The sequence below is a fragment of the Podarcis muralis genome, chromosome 1 (genome assembly GCF_964188315.1).
Source record: "Podarcis muralis chromosome 1, rPodMur119.hap1.1, whole genome shotgun sequence".
NCBI lineage: Eukaryota > Metazoa > Chordata > Lepidosauria > Squamata > Lacertidae > Podarcis > Podarcis muralis.
The window spans coordinates 57,373,646-57,387,515 of record NC_135655.1 but is presented as its reverse complement, the minus strand read 5'-3'; the positions used below and the strand labels follow the sequence as shown (position 1 = coordinate 57,387,515).

At 41.7% G+C, this 13,870-nt stretch overlaps 1 protein-coding gene across 1 annotated transcript in view; it reads left to right on the top strand.

The window, feature by feature from the left end:
• The window catches only part of LOC144327847 (uncharacterized), a 40,367-nt gene that overhangs the window by 20,482 nt on the left and 6,015 nt on the right, over positions 1–13,870 (top strand). Inside the window, exon 3 of the mRNA XM_077929268.1 lies at positions 4,308–4,406. Within this exon, the coding sequence (XP_077785394.1) occupies positions 4,308–4,406 (99 nt within the window). The remainder of the gene's footprint in view (positions 1–4,307; positions 4,407–13,870) is intronic.

The window sequence follows — 13,870 nt, the reverse complement described above, 5'->3', positions numbered from 1 at the left end:
CTCTTTTTAATGTCCTGATGCTCTGCTGTTTTCAGCAGACAGATAGCTGTTGATGTCTACATATTTTCTGAGCAAATTATTTTCTTCCCCTTCCATTTCTTTCACTGCAAAAAATAACCCTGCCCCCTTCTTCTTTGATATGACGTGCCCACAGTATCTTCTAATGAGATGGAATTCCTATTCCCAGAAAAGCACTTTAAACAAATTAAGTGAATATCCTGTAACCACACCCTAGAGGAAATAAAACCCAAATCTGCAATTCATCAGTCTGCCTACTTAACATACTTTGCATTCCGCAGCAAATCATACATTTTTGATAGGCAGCTGATTTCTTCTTCCACTAATGGACTTGGGCGCATTGCTAAGAGCAAAACAGGAATAGAGGCTTGTGTTTGAAAAAAGCAACTGGCCAGGCATCAGTCACCTCTGCTTGACTTCCTGTATGCCTGACTTCCTGTACCACCACCACCCTCCCCAACTGTAAGCAACACACTGATAGGCCGGCTTTTTTTTACAGATGGCTTCCTGTGATAGCTTTTCCTGGTCACCACAGCAAGCTGGAGAGATGAATGTGCCCTTTTTTTTCTTTTTTCTTTTCTCTAATACCCACCTGAAACTTGTCCTCTGAAAGCCGTGGTGGGCCTATTGCATTTGCCGTACCCAAACACCTTAATGAAAATATATCCAGTTACCCTTGAGGAGATAAGCATTCACACTTTAAAACATGAATCTCTGCAGAAAGCTTTACCATGGCTATAGGGGTTTCTGGTTTATGTTTGTTTTGACTTGGACCTGACCCACAGTCAAAAAAGTTTAAGTTGCATCGTGTTTTCTTGGATAATAGGCATGAGGCTTGTCATTGGGATGCTTGATTTATGAGGACAATGATAGATATGAAAAGAGCCACAAGTTTAGTCACAAGGCTAACTTATTGGAACAGTTCCCTGTGCCCCTTTCCAGACAGGGATAGCCCAACGTCTGTTTTCTATGCTCTGGTAACCTCTAGGATAGACTACTGCAACATGTTATACATGGGGCTGCCTCTGAAGGCAGTTCGGAAATTTCAGCTGGTGCAGAATTCAGCAGTCAGGTTGCTCAGTGGGACAGTTTGAGCACATAATACCAATCCTAGCCTGACTGTGCTGGCTGCCAGTTAGTTTCTTAAACAGCTGAGGGACTCCCTTTCCCCATATGAACCAACCCAGACCCAGCAATCATCGTCTGAGGCTCTGTTTTGTGTGCCTTCTCACTAAAAGGTCTGGAGGGTGGCAACACGAGAACTGGCCTTTTCTGTGGTGGCTCCCCGCTTGTGGAATGCCATCCCCAGGGAGGCTTGCCTGGCACCTTCATTACATATCTTTTAGGTGCCAGACAGAAACATTCCTTTTCAGCAAGGCCTTGAACTGATTTGTTGTTTAGTCGTGTCCGACTCTTCGTGACCCCATGGACCAGAGCACGCCAGGCACTCCTGTCTTCCACTGCCTCCCACAGTTTGGTCAAACTCATGCTGGTAGCTTCGAGAACACTGTCCAACCATCTCGTCCTCTGTCGTCCCCTTCTCCTTGTGCCCTCCATCTTTCCCAGCATCAGTGTCTTCTCCAGGGAGTCTTCTCTTCTCATGAGGTGGCCAAAGTATTGGAGCCTCAGCTTCACGATCTGTCCTTCCAGTGAGCACTCAGGGCTGATTTTCTTCAGAATGGATAGGTTTGTTCTTCTTGCAGTCCATGGGACTCTCAGGAGTCTCCTCCAGCACCATAATTCAAAAGCATCAATTCTTCGGCGTTCAGCCTTCTTTATGGTCCAGCTCTCACTTCCATACATCACTACGGGGAAAACTATAGCTTTTACTATACGGACCTTTGTTGGCAAGGTGATGTCTCTACTTTTTAAGATGGTGTCTAATTTTAAGATGCCGTCTAACTGATTAAAGGTAGGCTTTTAAATGTGCTTCTCTGGGTGGGTGGAGGTATTGGGTTTTTTGGTGTTCAACAACTTTGCAGGTGTCGGGAATTTTACTTTTTGAAATATGACACCCCTAGCATGTTAGTATATTATGTATTGTGTGTTTTTAAATACTGTAAAGTGTATACAATACTGGGTATAAATTTAGTAAATAGTCAGAATCCCATTCTGTAACTGTGAAAAGTGCTTCCAGAGTAGGGGAGTAAATAGAAACGTTTTATAAATGCAGAGCTGATCAGTACAAAGGGGGTCCTTTGGGTGTGAATAGAATAGAACTTTTGCCTAAATTTCAGATTTCAATCTCAACTGTTAGTTAAAACAGGGAAAGAGGTCCACTTGTGCAATGGGACTCCCCCACCCCTAAACCTGTTCTGGGATTTGACATCTCCAGTTAAAATAATTGCAGAACAGATTTCTCAGACCCCCAGAGAACTAGACATTCCCCGGCAAGATGGATCAGTTGACTTAGAAGATGGTAGGTTCATATGTTCTGCAAAATGCAGATCTGTACCTCTGCTCTTTGCATACAGCAATTGGAAGTCACACTTGCACAGGAAATAAAATATCACAATCTGATTGACACTGACATGGAGTAACCCCTGCACAGTTAATTTGCCTTTTTTTTCCTCCTGGAAAAAAAAACACCTTGCCTTATTAAACTTAGCAATAGCAGGCAGTTTGCCCAGGCATGACTCTTGGATAATGAGGAAGATTTTCTAATGTATATCCCATCAGTGCCAATATTTACCTCCCTACCTAGCTTTAATAAGCTCTGAGAGTTCTGAAATCTCATACGGATAGGTTTAAGGTGAAATTTGCTTCACTCGTTTATTCAGATTAGTTCATATGTTCCGATTAAGGTTCTACTGGGGGACACAGTATGTGAGGACATTCTTCAAGCAGTCCTTCTGCCACAGATCCCAGCATTGTAGAGTTAAGCTGGAGTAAATGAATGTTTCAGAGCTCTCTATCAAGGTGTTTGTTCCCTTGTAGATCCAGGACCAAACAGTAGGGTGAAGATCGATGTAAAGGTTTTGGAAGGACAGAGGTGTTTTTACTGTTTTATGAATATACCTTTTCCCTGTTCCTGCACATGGTATTTTCAACATAGTGCAACTTGAGTTGGGAGAAATCCAGTTATGGAGAGTCTATAGTGTGTGTGAGATCACCAGCTCACCTCCTCTGGCCAAATACATGGTGCAGTTCTGCAGCTTTTAAATACCGTAAATGTTAGCCGCCTCCCTTCTCATTTCTCTTCTATCTCCCTGTGTCTCTCTTTTTGCCTGTCTCACAAGGCAAGGCTGTGCATTGATTCAGCATTTTAGCTCCTACTATTTTATGTTTGTTGTGTAGGTCCTGACCCTGAGGTAAACACCTGAGGTAAACACAAACCAAGGGTGAAGGACCTGCTGTGGAAGTTCTCTAAACACTACATCTGTCTTCACAAAGTCTCAGGAAAGCGCAAATAATTCAGGAGACTCAATTCTTCTCTCGTATCCGGCATACACAGATAAACGTACTGTACATATAAATTCCAATTATTTGTTAATGTTGAGGAAGAGAAAGGCTCAGTGCCACCACCTAGCCTAAAAAGATGTGGCAGTAAATGTAGTCCTGTAGGAGTAGAAGACAATCAGTAGCTAGTGGGAAGAGAGGTGCACATCTGTCTCCCTCATTATTAAGATTGACAAGGCATTTAAAAACATTCCTTTTATTCAGGCATCTGACGGCTGGAAGTTGCTGTTCCTTGCAGTTATTATTAGTTTTGAAATTATTAGCTTTGAGGATATGTTTAACAATAGTTCTTTTCTTTTAGTTTGTAATTGTATTAACTTTTCATGTTTGCTGCCCTGGGGAGGAAGGGTGGGATATCCAATTAATTCTTCATCATCATGGCTTATGTTTGATATGATTCACTGCTATAGCTGGACACTGCTGTAGCCAAGACTCCGCCTGACAGTCCTGTGGGTCAAGGTGTGAACCTGACAGTGCCTGATATTTAGTTAGCTTTAAAACTCACCCGGGGGCTCAGGATGAGTAATAACAGTTTAACCCAAATCCAGGTGTTTCTGCTCTCAGTGTGTGGACAATGGCCACTGTTGGGTCCTGATCCACAGTTGCAGTATGAGACGGAGCAGTGTTTCCTGGACATTTTAAAAGCAGTGTTCTCACAATACATGTCCTTTTTTGTGTTTTTGTGTTTTTTGCTTTTTATGCTGCTCTTTTATGGGTATGTATTCAGATAGCCTACTACTAGCCCAGATAGGCTTTCTGCAGCAGCATGACCACAAGCTAGTATTTATCTGCACATCTCAAACTTACTTGATGCTTTTCCATTTCTCTAGGGCTGTATCTACAAAGCTGAAGCAGAAGGTGATGGTAAAAAATGTACAGAGTTCCCCTAAGTTTATGGTTGGAGGAAAGACCCTCATATTGGCTGAGAGGTAAGCATAGGCATTTGGTGGCAGCCTTTATGCAGTGAAAGACCACAGGAGTGCCAACTACCAAACTGAGGAAAAACCAGACTAAGAGTCAACACATCTTTAATAAATATGGTAATGTTACAGTACCTGGACACAGTTTACAAACCAATGAATTGGGTAGAATTACTAGGAATATTTGGAAGAGACCTGGATACTTTTCTTGAGGAGCTGTTGCGTTCTCTCCACATGCCTCATTTTCATTGGGCTATGGTGTTAGCAGATTTTCTTTTCTTTTTCTCTCTCTCCCCCCCCCTCCGCCCCCCGTGTAATGCTTTTATTGATTTTCTTACATGGTAAAAATTATATATTCCAACTGAGATACAGAAAAAAAAACTAAAAAAACACACCAAATGATCCTTAAATTCCAAAAAAAGAAAAAAGAAAAAATTACTTAATTTTACAATTACTTTAATTAATTAATTAATTAATTAAATTCTCCATATGACTTCCAACCTCCTCATTGAGGGTTCATCTCCCCTCCCCCTTTTATTATCACTGCTTCAATGTTCCTTATCACCCTTTCTTTCTTTCTTTAATCTGTCTCATGTATTCTTTATCTAACTTACATATTGCAGAGTTTAGTCAAAGCATGTCAGGGTTTTTACTTGTGACAATGTTTAATTAAATATTCTTGATAAATTCCCCATTCTTTTTTATACCTTTGGGTTGGCTGTCTTCTAATGATCTCTGTCATTTTTGCTAGTTCAATATATTCAAACAGTTTCTCCTGCCATTCCTCTTTCGATAGTATCATTTCACCTTTCCATTTTTTGGCGACCAGTATTCTTGCTGCTGTTGCAGCGTATAAAAACATTCTTCTTTTTCTTTAGGAATCTCTGGTGTTAGCAGATTTTCATTCTTCCTTTGCTTCCCCTTAGCTGCTTAAAAGTTGTCTAGGTTTGTGGCCTTAGAAAGCCCTATAGCCAGTTATTACTCTCCTTGCAGACAGCATTGTGTGAGCATGTGCTAGTGTACTTGGCTGGTGATGCCACAGAGTCATTCAGCCATCACCATGTATTGATTGGTGTATTCATACTAATGCAGAGCCTTCATTTGTGCACAGTGCTGTGATTAGTTGGCGGCAGGCGAGTTGCCAGAAACACTGTGAACGTGCCTAGCAATGCTGGCTTTTGTTTTTGCGGCTGTTGTTGTGTGGTTGCTTGTGCTCCTGGCTGAACATAGGGTCATGATTCCTTTTTCGCTAGCATTGATCCTGATGTCGTGGGTTCCCAGATAGCCCTTCCAACCAGAACCCATAAAATTATGAGCAACATTTAAAAAAAAAAATCTTCTCTAATGTTAAGCTTCATAGTGATTGTGAAGTGAAAGTAAGTTTGAGCGGCAATGTTATTTCAATACTAAAATAGCAGCAGGTTGAAAAGCCATAAAAGAATAGTGACCAACATTTTTGGCAGGATGACGAAAGTTCAAATCAGTGTCTGAAAAAGTAGAGACTCAGTGAGTACTACTGTATTTTATTATATATTTCCCCCCTCCAGCAGCCCTCTGAGGTGGGCTATGTAGAGAGAATGATTGGCCCAAAGTTCCCAATGGTTCTTCAAGGGCAAGAGGTAATTTGAATGCAAGTCTTTATGATCTAACACTCTAACAAGCCCACCACATTGTCCTTGAACTCTGTTTGAAATTCTGTATCTCCCTGTGCCATGGAATGAGCACTAAACAGCGCAGCAGAGGAGCAGCAGGCCGGAGTAACAGCCAGATGCCATGCCTAGCCTGTTTCATAGACCCTGTCTAGGAATGCCACAGTTTCCCAGCTATCTTTTATACTTGGAGCACCAATGACTTAAATTGGCTCCCATGCATAAAAGTGTCTTATCATCTCTACTGATCTCGGTACAGTGGTACCTTGGGTTACATACGCTTCAGGTTACATACGCTTCAGGTTACAGACTCCACTAACCCAGAAATAGTGCTTCAGGATAAGAACAGAAATCGGGCTCCGGCGGTGCGGCAGCAGCAGGAGGCCCTATTAGCTAAAGTGGTGCTTCAGGTTAAGAACAGTTTCAGGTTAAGTACGGACCTCCGGATCGAATTAAGTACTTAACCTGAGGTACCACTGTATTGCCTTTTTCACAAGCCGTGGGAGCCATTCGTTCCTACTGATTTCATGATGCCTTCAGTATCTCAAAAAACGGTCCATATATGAGCACTAAGATCCCTAGTATTTTCATACATCAGACATGCTGAGATTTATGGAAAGAAAGATGTGCTAGGCAAAGGAAGAGAAACTGGGTTGTTGGAGAATCCACTGGTTAAGCAATTGAGCATCTGTTTTGCATGCAAACAGTCCCAGGTTCCCAGCATCTGCAGGTAAGGCTGGGAGAGAACCCTGCCCCAAACCCTGGAGAATTGCTGCCACTCAGTGTAGACAGCCCTTAGTATAAGACAGCTTCCTCTGACCCTGTGTGCTTTTTAAAAATTACTGCATTATCTGAAATACAAAAAATAATATATATTTTTTAAAAATGCTGAGATTCACTGTTTTGTTTCAAACTATTCAAATAGCAGTCTCTTAAACTATATGCATATACTCAACACTACTATTTGCTTAATATTCCCTGCCACATTTCCATTTCATCATATCCATTGTTCTCCAGACTAATTTATTTTCCAGCGTACTAGGTGAACTAGTAGCTAGCCCCAAATCGAGGACTTTCAGTATCTGGATTTCCCATTACTTCTGAGCTATTTTCTATTCATCAGTAAATGAAGCCAGTTTTGAAATTAAATCTCTATTCATTCTCAGGGTCAATTTTTCTCTCGTTCAAAAACTTTACAAAATTAATAATGGATCCTGCCTTTTCACATTTTTATGTCTCTGTTTCCTTTTTGTTCTTTTTCTTAAAAGTATTCTGTCTCATTTTTATATGGTTTTCGCTTCCACTCTCATAATGTGCTGATACAATCATATGAGAAGGAGATTTCACGAGTTTCTAGATTGTCTCAAATCCTCCAGTAAGATTTAGTAAATCTCTTAAGTGCATTGTATATAACATACAGCATATTAAAGTGGCTTAAAAGACAGAGTAGGTGGGGGTGTGACCTAGGATTACATATTAGAGTATACATATGGGGACATATATGGGGATATAACATTAAATCATGGTTTGATGTTTCATGAGGAAATCTTCTGTTCAAATAAGCTCACACCTTTTGATGGTTCTCGTTTACTTCCTTGCTTCTTTGTTCAAAACAAACCATAGCCTGTCATTACACCTGAACTGGTTTGTTCTTATCCTCTAGAATTATTGACAACTGTGTGAATTGTCACATGGTTAGGTTGGACAGAATCCCAACTGAGATGACAAGTTTGAATTCTGGGCTATACCTTTCCAGATTTGGGGCAAGAGGGGATATTTTTCATTGATACGTCATTGGAGAACATTTAGAATGTAGTTACTATCATTTCAGGATTAGAACTTCCAGAGAGGTAAGTGGGTTTTTACTGTCACGGCATGAACAACAAAGAGACTTATAGTATCTTGTCTTCACAGATTTATTGTAGTACAAGCTTTCATAGACTAGAACCAACTTCAACAGATACTAAAGTTTACACTGCAATAAATTTGCTAGTCTTTAAGGTGCCACAAGAGATTTTATTATTTCAGGGATAGGAGAATGCGACCTTTCTCCCTCTTCTTCTACTTGCATTTTTTTTTAACTAAGAGGAACATAAGCAGGGCTTATCATGTCTAGCAGAGTAACTCCTAGTGACCAATCAGATCCTTCTGGGAAGTCCAGAAGCAGGACTTGAAGGCCATAGCCCTTCTGCTGTTGTTCCTCAATGACTGATGCTTAGCAGCACAACACCCCTGGTCCTGAATATAGCGGTACTCCATAGTTATCTATCATGTTCTGGTCCCAACAAAGAGCCCATTTGTTTTCATAATTGCAATAGTTTTATCTTTTTATTTAATAATTGGCTCTGTTGTTGTAATCTGCCCTGGGACCCTGTCATGAAGGCCGGGCAGGAAACCTAAAAAATAAATATAACCCCCTTTTGAAGTCATCTGTGTTGTTGATCATCATCACATCCTGCAGCAAATTTCTAAAAATATTTGGAGGTTTAAACTGCATATGCAGCTTATTTAGCAATGCAGTTTGTTGCTCTGTGTGCAGGTTAATGTTTCCATTGTGGCAACATATGTGCTTTTGCATCCTATTAGTGCTTTGTGCCAAATAGCCTGTTCCAGGACATCAAACTTTAATTTAAACAGCAGAGAATCAATAAGCTGAGCAAATTGCCTATGGAAACCTATGAATCCAGTGCTTTTATGGACAATTCAAAGGGCACCTTTATTTGCCCTAATGTGTAGCCTATACTCATCACTGGCTTTGTTTTGGTGAACATAGCATAAAAACCTTGTTAGAGAATTTTGGTTGGCCCCACCAAACAGCTATATCCCATGTTTTTTTGGGAGAAACAATGGTTTTGAAACCAATACGTTTGCAGTGTAGATATGCCCTGAAAAAGACAGAGAGTGCTTTCTCTGAATCCTGTGTAACTGGTCCAGTGAATGCTTTCTCATTTGTTCCCTGTTTTCGCATTTGTCTCCACAGCTATATTCAGAGTACATTAACATCATTATAAGTGTCATTTCACCAATAGTTATTATTGCAAAGTTTTGGCATATGAGAAGTGCCAAAAAAGAATTTCAGCATTCATCTTATAGAAAAAAAATCTTGTAAATATGTGCTTTGCATCTGCTCAACATTTAACTGTCTTGAATAAGTGCCTTTAAGGTAATGCTCAAATAGTGTTTTACTCTGTCTCAGAGCATCTCAGTATAAGGAAACAACCCAGGATCATTTTGCCTGCAATTCTAGTCATGTGGGATGAATTTCCATTGAATTCAGTGAAGCATAATTCTAAGTAGACAGGTACAGAATGGCTTTGGTCCAAGAAACTTACATATATAGAGGCAGAATATATAAGGTAGTAGGGAACTGCAAGAGTGCTGTGCATACTAGTCCAGGCAGGACAATGAGTCAAGATGAGGCAATGTAGCATATTAAGAATGAGAGGAAATGAGAAATCAGTAACCACTCTAAGAATTTATAGGGGTCAGTAAGTTTATTTGGCCAAAAGCTGTGTGTTAAGTATCTAGCTGGTGTGGTAGGCCAAGTCTTTTCCCAGAAAAGTGCCCAAACGGCTATCTTCTATCTTATTTTTATTTATTGATTACATTTATTTCCCAAGGAGCACAAGGTGGCATACGTGCTTCTCTCTATCCCCATTTTGTCCTTAGAACAACCCTGTGAAGTGGGTTAAGCTAAGAGACAGTGCCAGGCCCAATGCCACCCCATGGCTGCATGGGGATTGGAAGCCTGGTCTCCCAGGTCTTAGTCCATCACTCTAACCACTACACCACACTGGCTCCTAGGTCCATCTTTATAGGTGGCTCCTCAAGTTACCCCCTTTCTCTGATCAGCCTTCAAGCACATTGTGTTTTCAGGGTAGCCGACAACAGTGTTGAAAAATGATATACAACAACACAGAGATAAAAACAGCAGTAAAAGCTGCATAAAAATATACTCAAGGGTTTTAGCTATGTTGCTAGGTTACGTAGCAGGATTCCATGGGAGGCTCCTGGTCAGTGGGCCAGGCAGCAATAAACAATTAGCCAGACTTGGCTTGTAGCCTACCATTGTTACCACTGCCGTACAAAAAGAGGGAGGCAATTCTGAAGATGGTTGTACATGATCCATTGGAATAGCCCAAGGATAAACTGTGGGGAAAGGTCAGGCTGGCTTAGAGCGTTTCGGCAGGGAAAGGATATAGAATAAAACTTAAAGTGTTTACTCTTCCCAGATCCATGGAGGGGAAAAACAGGGACCTGATTGCTATTTTGCATATGTTTGCAGTGCACATATGTAAGGTGTTGTTCTGTTCTTGGTCACCTTCCAGGAAATTCTAAGTACTTCACATTGGTTAGAGGGGAGACCTGACCAAGAACGTTCACTCTGTGATATACTGTAGGCTGTAGGCTGCAGACCTAGACACACTTACCTGGAAATAACACCACCACCATTGATATCAGTGGGACGTACTACAAAGCAGGCATATATGAGATGGTTGTAGTTCTCTTTGCTAATGTATGTTGAGAAAAAACTGAACACAGATTTTTTTTTTTAAATGAATTTTATTACTTCTTTCTGGATCTGAACAATTACATTATTCTCTGTGCTTTCTGTGTTTTCTACTGCTGGATAGCATATGCTTTTTCTTCTCAAGGAATATTCTCACCCCATTATGAAATTGTAACTAAAAATGGCGAAGGAGCATAAATTGCTGTGTTTAAAAATAAAAGGCTATGGGGAAAGGATGTATAAGGCTTTTGCTCAGCTCATCAGCCACACTGAATCAGAAGCTGGAACTATCTCTTTCCCTCAGAGCACGGCTTATCCAAATCTTCATGGACAGAACATGAACGGACTCCGCCTTGATAAAAGGTTTTCCCCACACACAATCAAGCGAAGAGTGTCCCAAACGCATCTTATCCTTTGTGGGATACTCCCACAAATCCCTACAGTATGATATCCCTTGTAGACACATTTGGTTTTTTGGGTGTGTGCGCAATGAGACTCAAGAGGCAGATAGCTATGCTGCAAGCACAAAGCCTGCAGTACAGAGTAGGGACTGCTGTTCTGTGTGAATGTGTGCAGAGGAACGAGGAAGAGAGACTGCACGGGGCTTCTCAAGACTTTGCCTTCACACTGCCGCCTTGTCCACAAAAGTGAAAGCAAAAGTGAGAACTGTGTATCTACTTAGCAAACTGATTACAGTATCTGTTTTGTCTTCAAAGTGGTAAAATAATCGACTATGGAGCTCCACCAAGCCAGCTGTCAGTGTTTGAAAATGGGAACATGTGTTGAGCCATGAAGGGGTCCCTGCATGTCTACCAGGGAATGGAGCAGGCAGAACTGTTGGCCCTGCTCTCTGGATGTCTACGCCTGCACCTGCACATAGGTTTCAATAATGCAGATGTCTGTGCCAGCGCACGTCCAGAGAATGGGCTTAGCCGATCTTCTCTTTTTCTCTTTCTAGCAAACTACCATTACTATGCCAGAGAAAGGCGAAGTCTTTCTGTGTGAAGTCCCCAAGCTCCTCTCCGCCTCAGAGAGGTCACAGCTTCCTTCCTTCTTGGTCTTCAAGTTCTCACTTCAAAAGCAGAGACTTCCCACGAGAACAATTGTCCAATTATATCTGTGTAAAACAGTCAATAATCTATTTCTTTGCTGCTAGATAAAGCTGAGCAAATCTACTGAATCTATTGGGGGTGGGGTGGGAGAGTGTATTGAGGGCAGCTGACGTTCGACAATGACCCTTTGTTGAGCGGCAGAGAAAGAGGTTATCCCTGAAGGACAATGACTAGCAATCCCACAGGGAAGTTTTACCTGTTGTCTTGCCCGAAGGCTGATACAAGTCCTGTGGTGGGCTTATTTATTGAAAATAGGTAGGCAGCAGGAGCTGGGAGATAATGACTTCTCTCACACGGATGCATGCTGGGTGTGCGGCTAACCTCTTTTGAGTGCTTCTAGAATTGCAAGCACTGCAGTCTACTAATGGGTAGCATAAACTGTAGCACTGGCCCTTGCAAAAAGGGGTGACTTGTTTTTAAAATGTGTTTAGCTCTTAACTGGGCTCAGGAGTAGGAAATTACACAATGGATGTTGAAATGCAGGCTGGGTGAGAAGTTGTCATTTGAGTAATGGATGCTTTATTTCCTGTTTTTGCTAAAAGCTAGAGCTCAGCATAATTAGCAGGCGAGAAAGCCAGCTTGGCAGCCAAACAAAAAAAGCACATTTTGGGGCTCCTGAGCCAATTAAAATTGTTTATATAGCCACTGAGCAATATTTTTCACCAAACAATTAGAGCTCGGAGTATTCATCATAACAAAGTTCGGCCAGCTGTTAAAGGGCCCGATTCTGTGAAATGCGAGCACAAAAGTACATGGTGGGAACCAGGCAGTTCTTTCAGTACATTCTGCTGTGTTATGTTGAACTGACGATTATCTTTTGGTGGCACCATTTCAAGCAGCAGGCCCAGGAGCTGAGTAATCGAGTGATGATAGATTAAGTGAAGTTCATGCATGCGGAAACTGGCCCTGAAACTTGGTACATCAGGAGATTTCAGGGTAGAAGCACACAAGGCTTCTTTCAAGAGACAGACGCTGTCCACATGGTCCTTCCACAGTCCGTGCACTGCAGCACAGACACTTGTGTGAGTTAAGGCAAAGCCATGGAGATAGCCTCAGACTCAATACTTGGACCTAGTCCAGATGTTCAGCTTTTTTCTCACAATTGTCGTTGAGGAGATACTAATTTAGGAAACTAAAAGTGTTACATAAAAATCCCAGTGAAGAATTCAGTGAACACCATCACAGTAGCATCTCTCTCAGGAAGCTCTGGGCTGGTCCAGACATAGCACTAAATTATGGTTTAGCATTATGTGAATGAATTTGCACAAGCCTCAAGCTTGCAGCCTCCTCTCTTCCTCTAATATGGTCACCAGAAACTCATGCTTCCATTTTTAAGCCAACCAAAGTTCTCTGTTACATTTGCGCTCAGGAAACTCTTCTTAGTTCAGGCCCACCCCTTGTGTTTGAGGCCATTATCTATGGTGTCTGAGCAGTGATGGCTCTTTCACACAGGTTGTCACTTGATGCTGTTTTTGAGTTGTGAACATGGGTGTGTAAAGAAGGTCTCAGACGTCACCAGAGCACTGTGCCCTCTTTAGTACTGTGGAGGTCCCAGTCCAGCTCTAACAGTGTTCTGGGGCCCCAGTGCATTGTGGTTAATAAGGTTGTCAAATCTTGTCTCCAAAGAAAGCTACTGTCTTTAATTGCTGTCTGGAAGTATCAGAGCTGAACTGCAGGCAGTCACCAAGTGAGAGCCAGAAGCTGTAAGCCAAGAGTCAAGTCGGGGTCAGAGTCAGGAAACTAAACACACCATGAACGAGAGCTAGGCAAAGTCGGAACAGGAAGCCTTTATAGCCCTTCCTATTAAGAAAAGTCTGTGGTATCATGTACAGAATGTGTAGGAGCATAAGCAAATGCACTAACTGAATTGGTTTAGGAGTTTTGTGTGCATATTTATTTTGTTGCATTGATGCTCAAAGAAAGTTATATTAGGAAATCATTACAAGTGAGACCTGCAACAAAATGTTGCAGCATGGAATGCTGCTATTCAGTTTTCTGGCCAACCAGACATCCTTTCTTCCATTCCATTCCATTCCATTCCATCACTCTCTCTCTCTCTTTCCTGTTCCCGCAACCCCTCCCAAGTCAGTCAGGATTCTATGCCTACTGAGCCTGCTCTGTCTTTATTAAGCTGTTTGGGGCATTTCCCCATTAGGTACCCTGCCCTGAACATTTTTTGAAACTTTGGGATTTCTTCCAAGT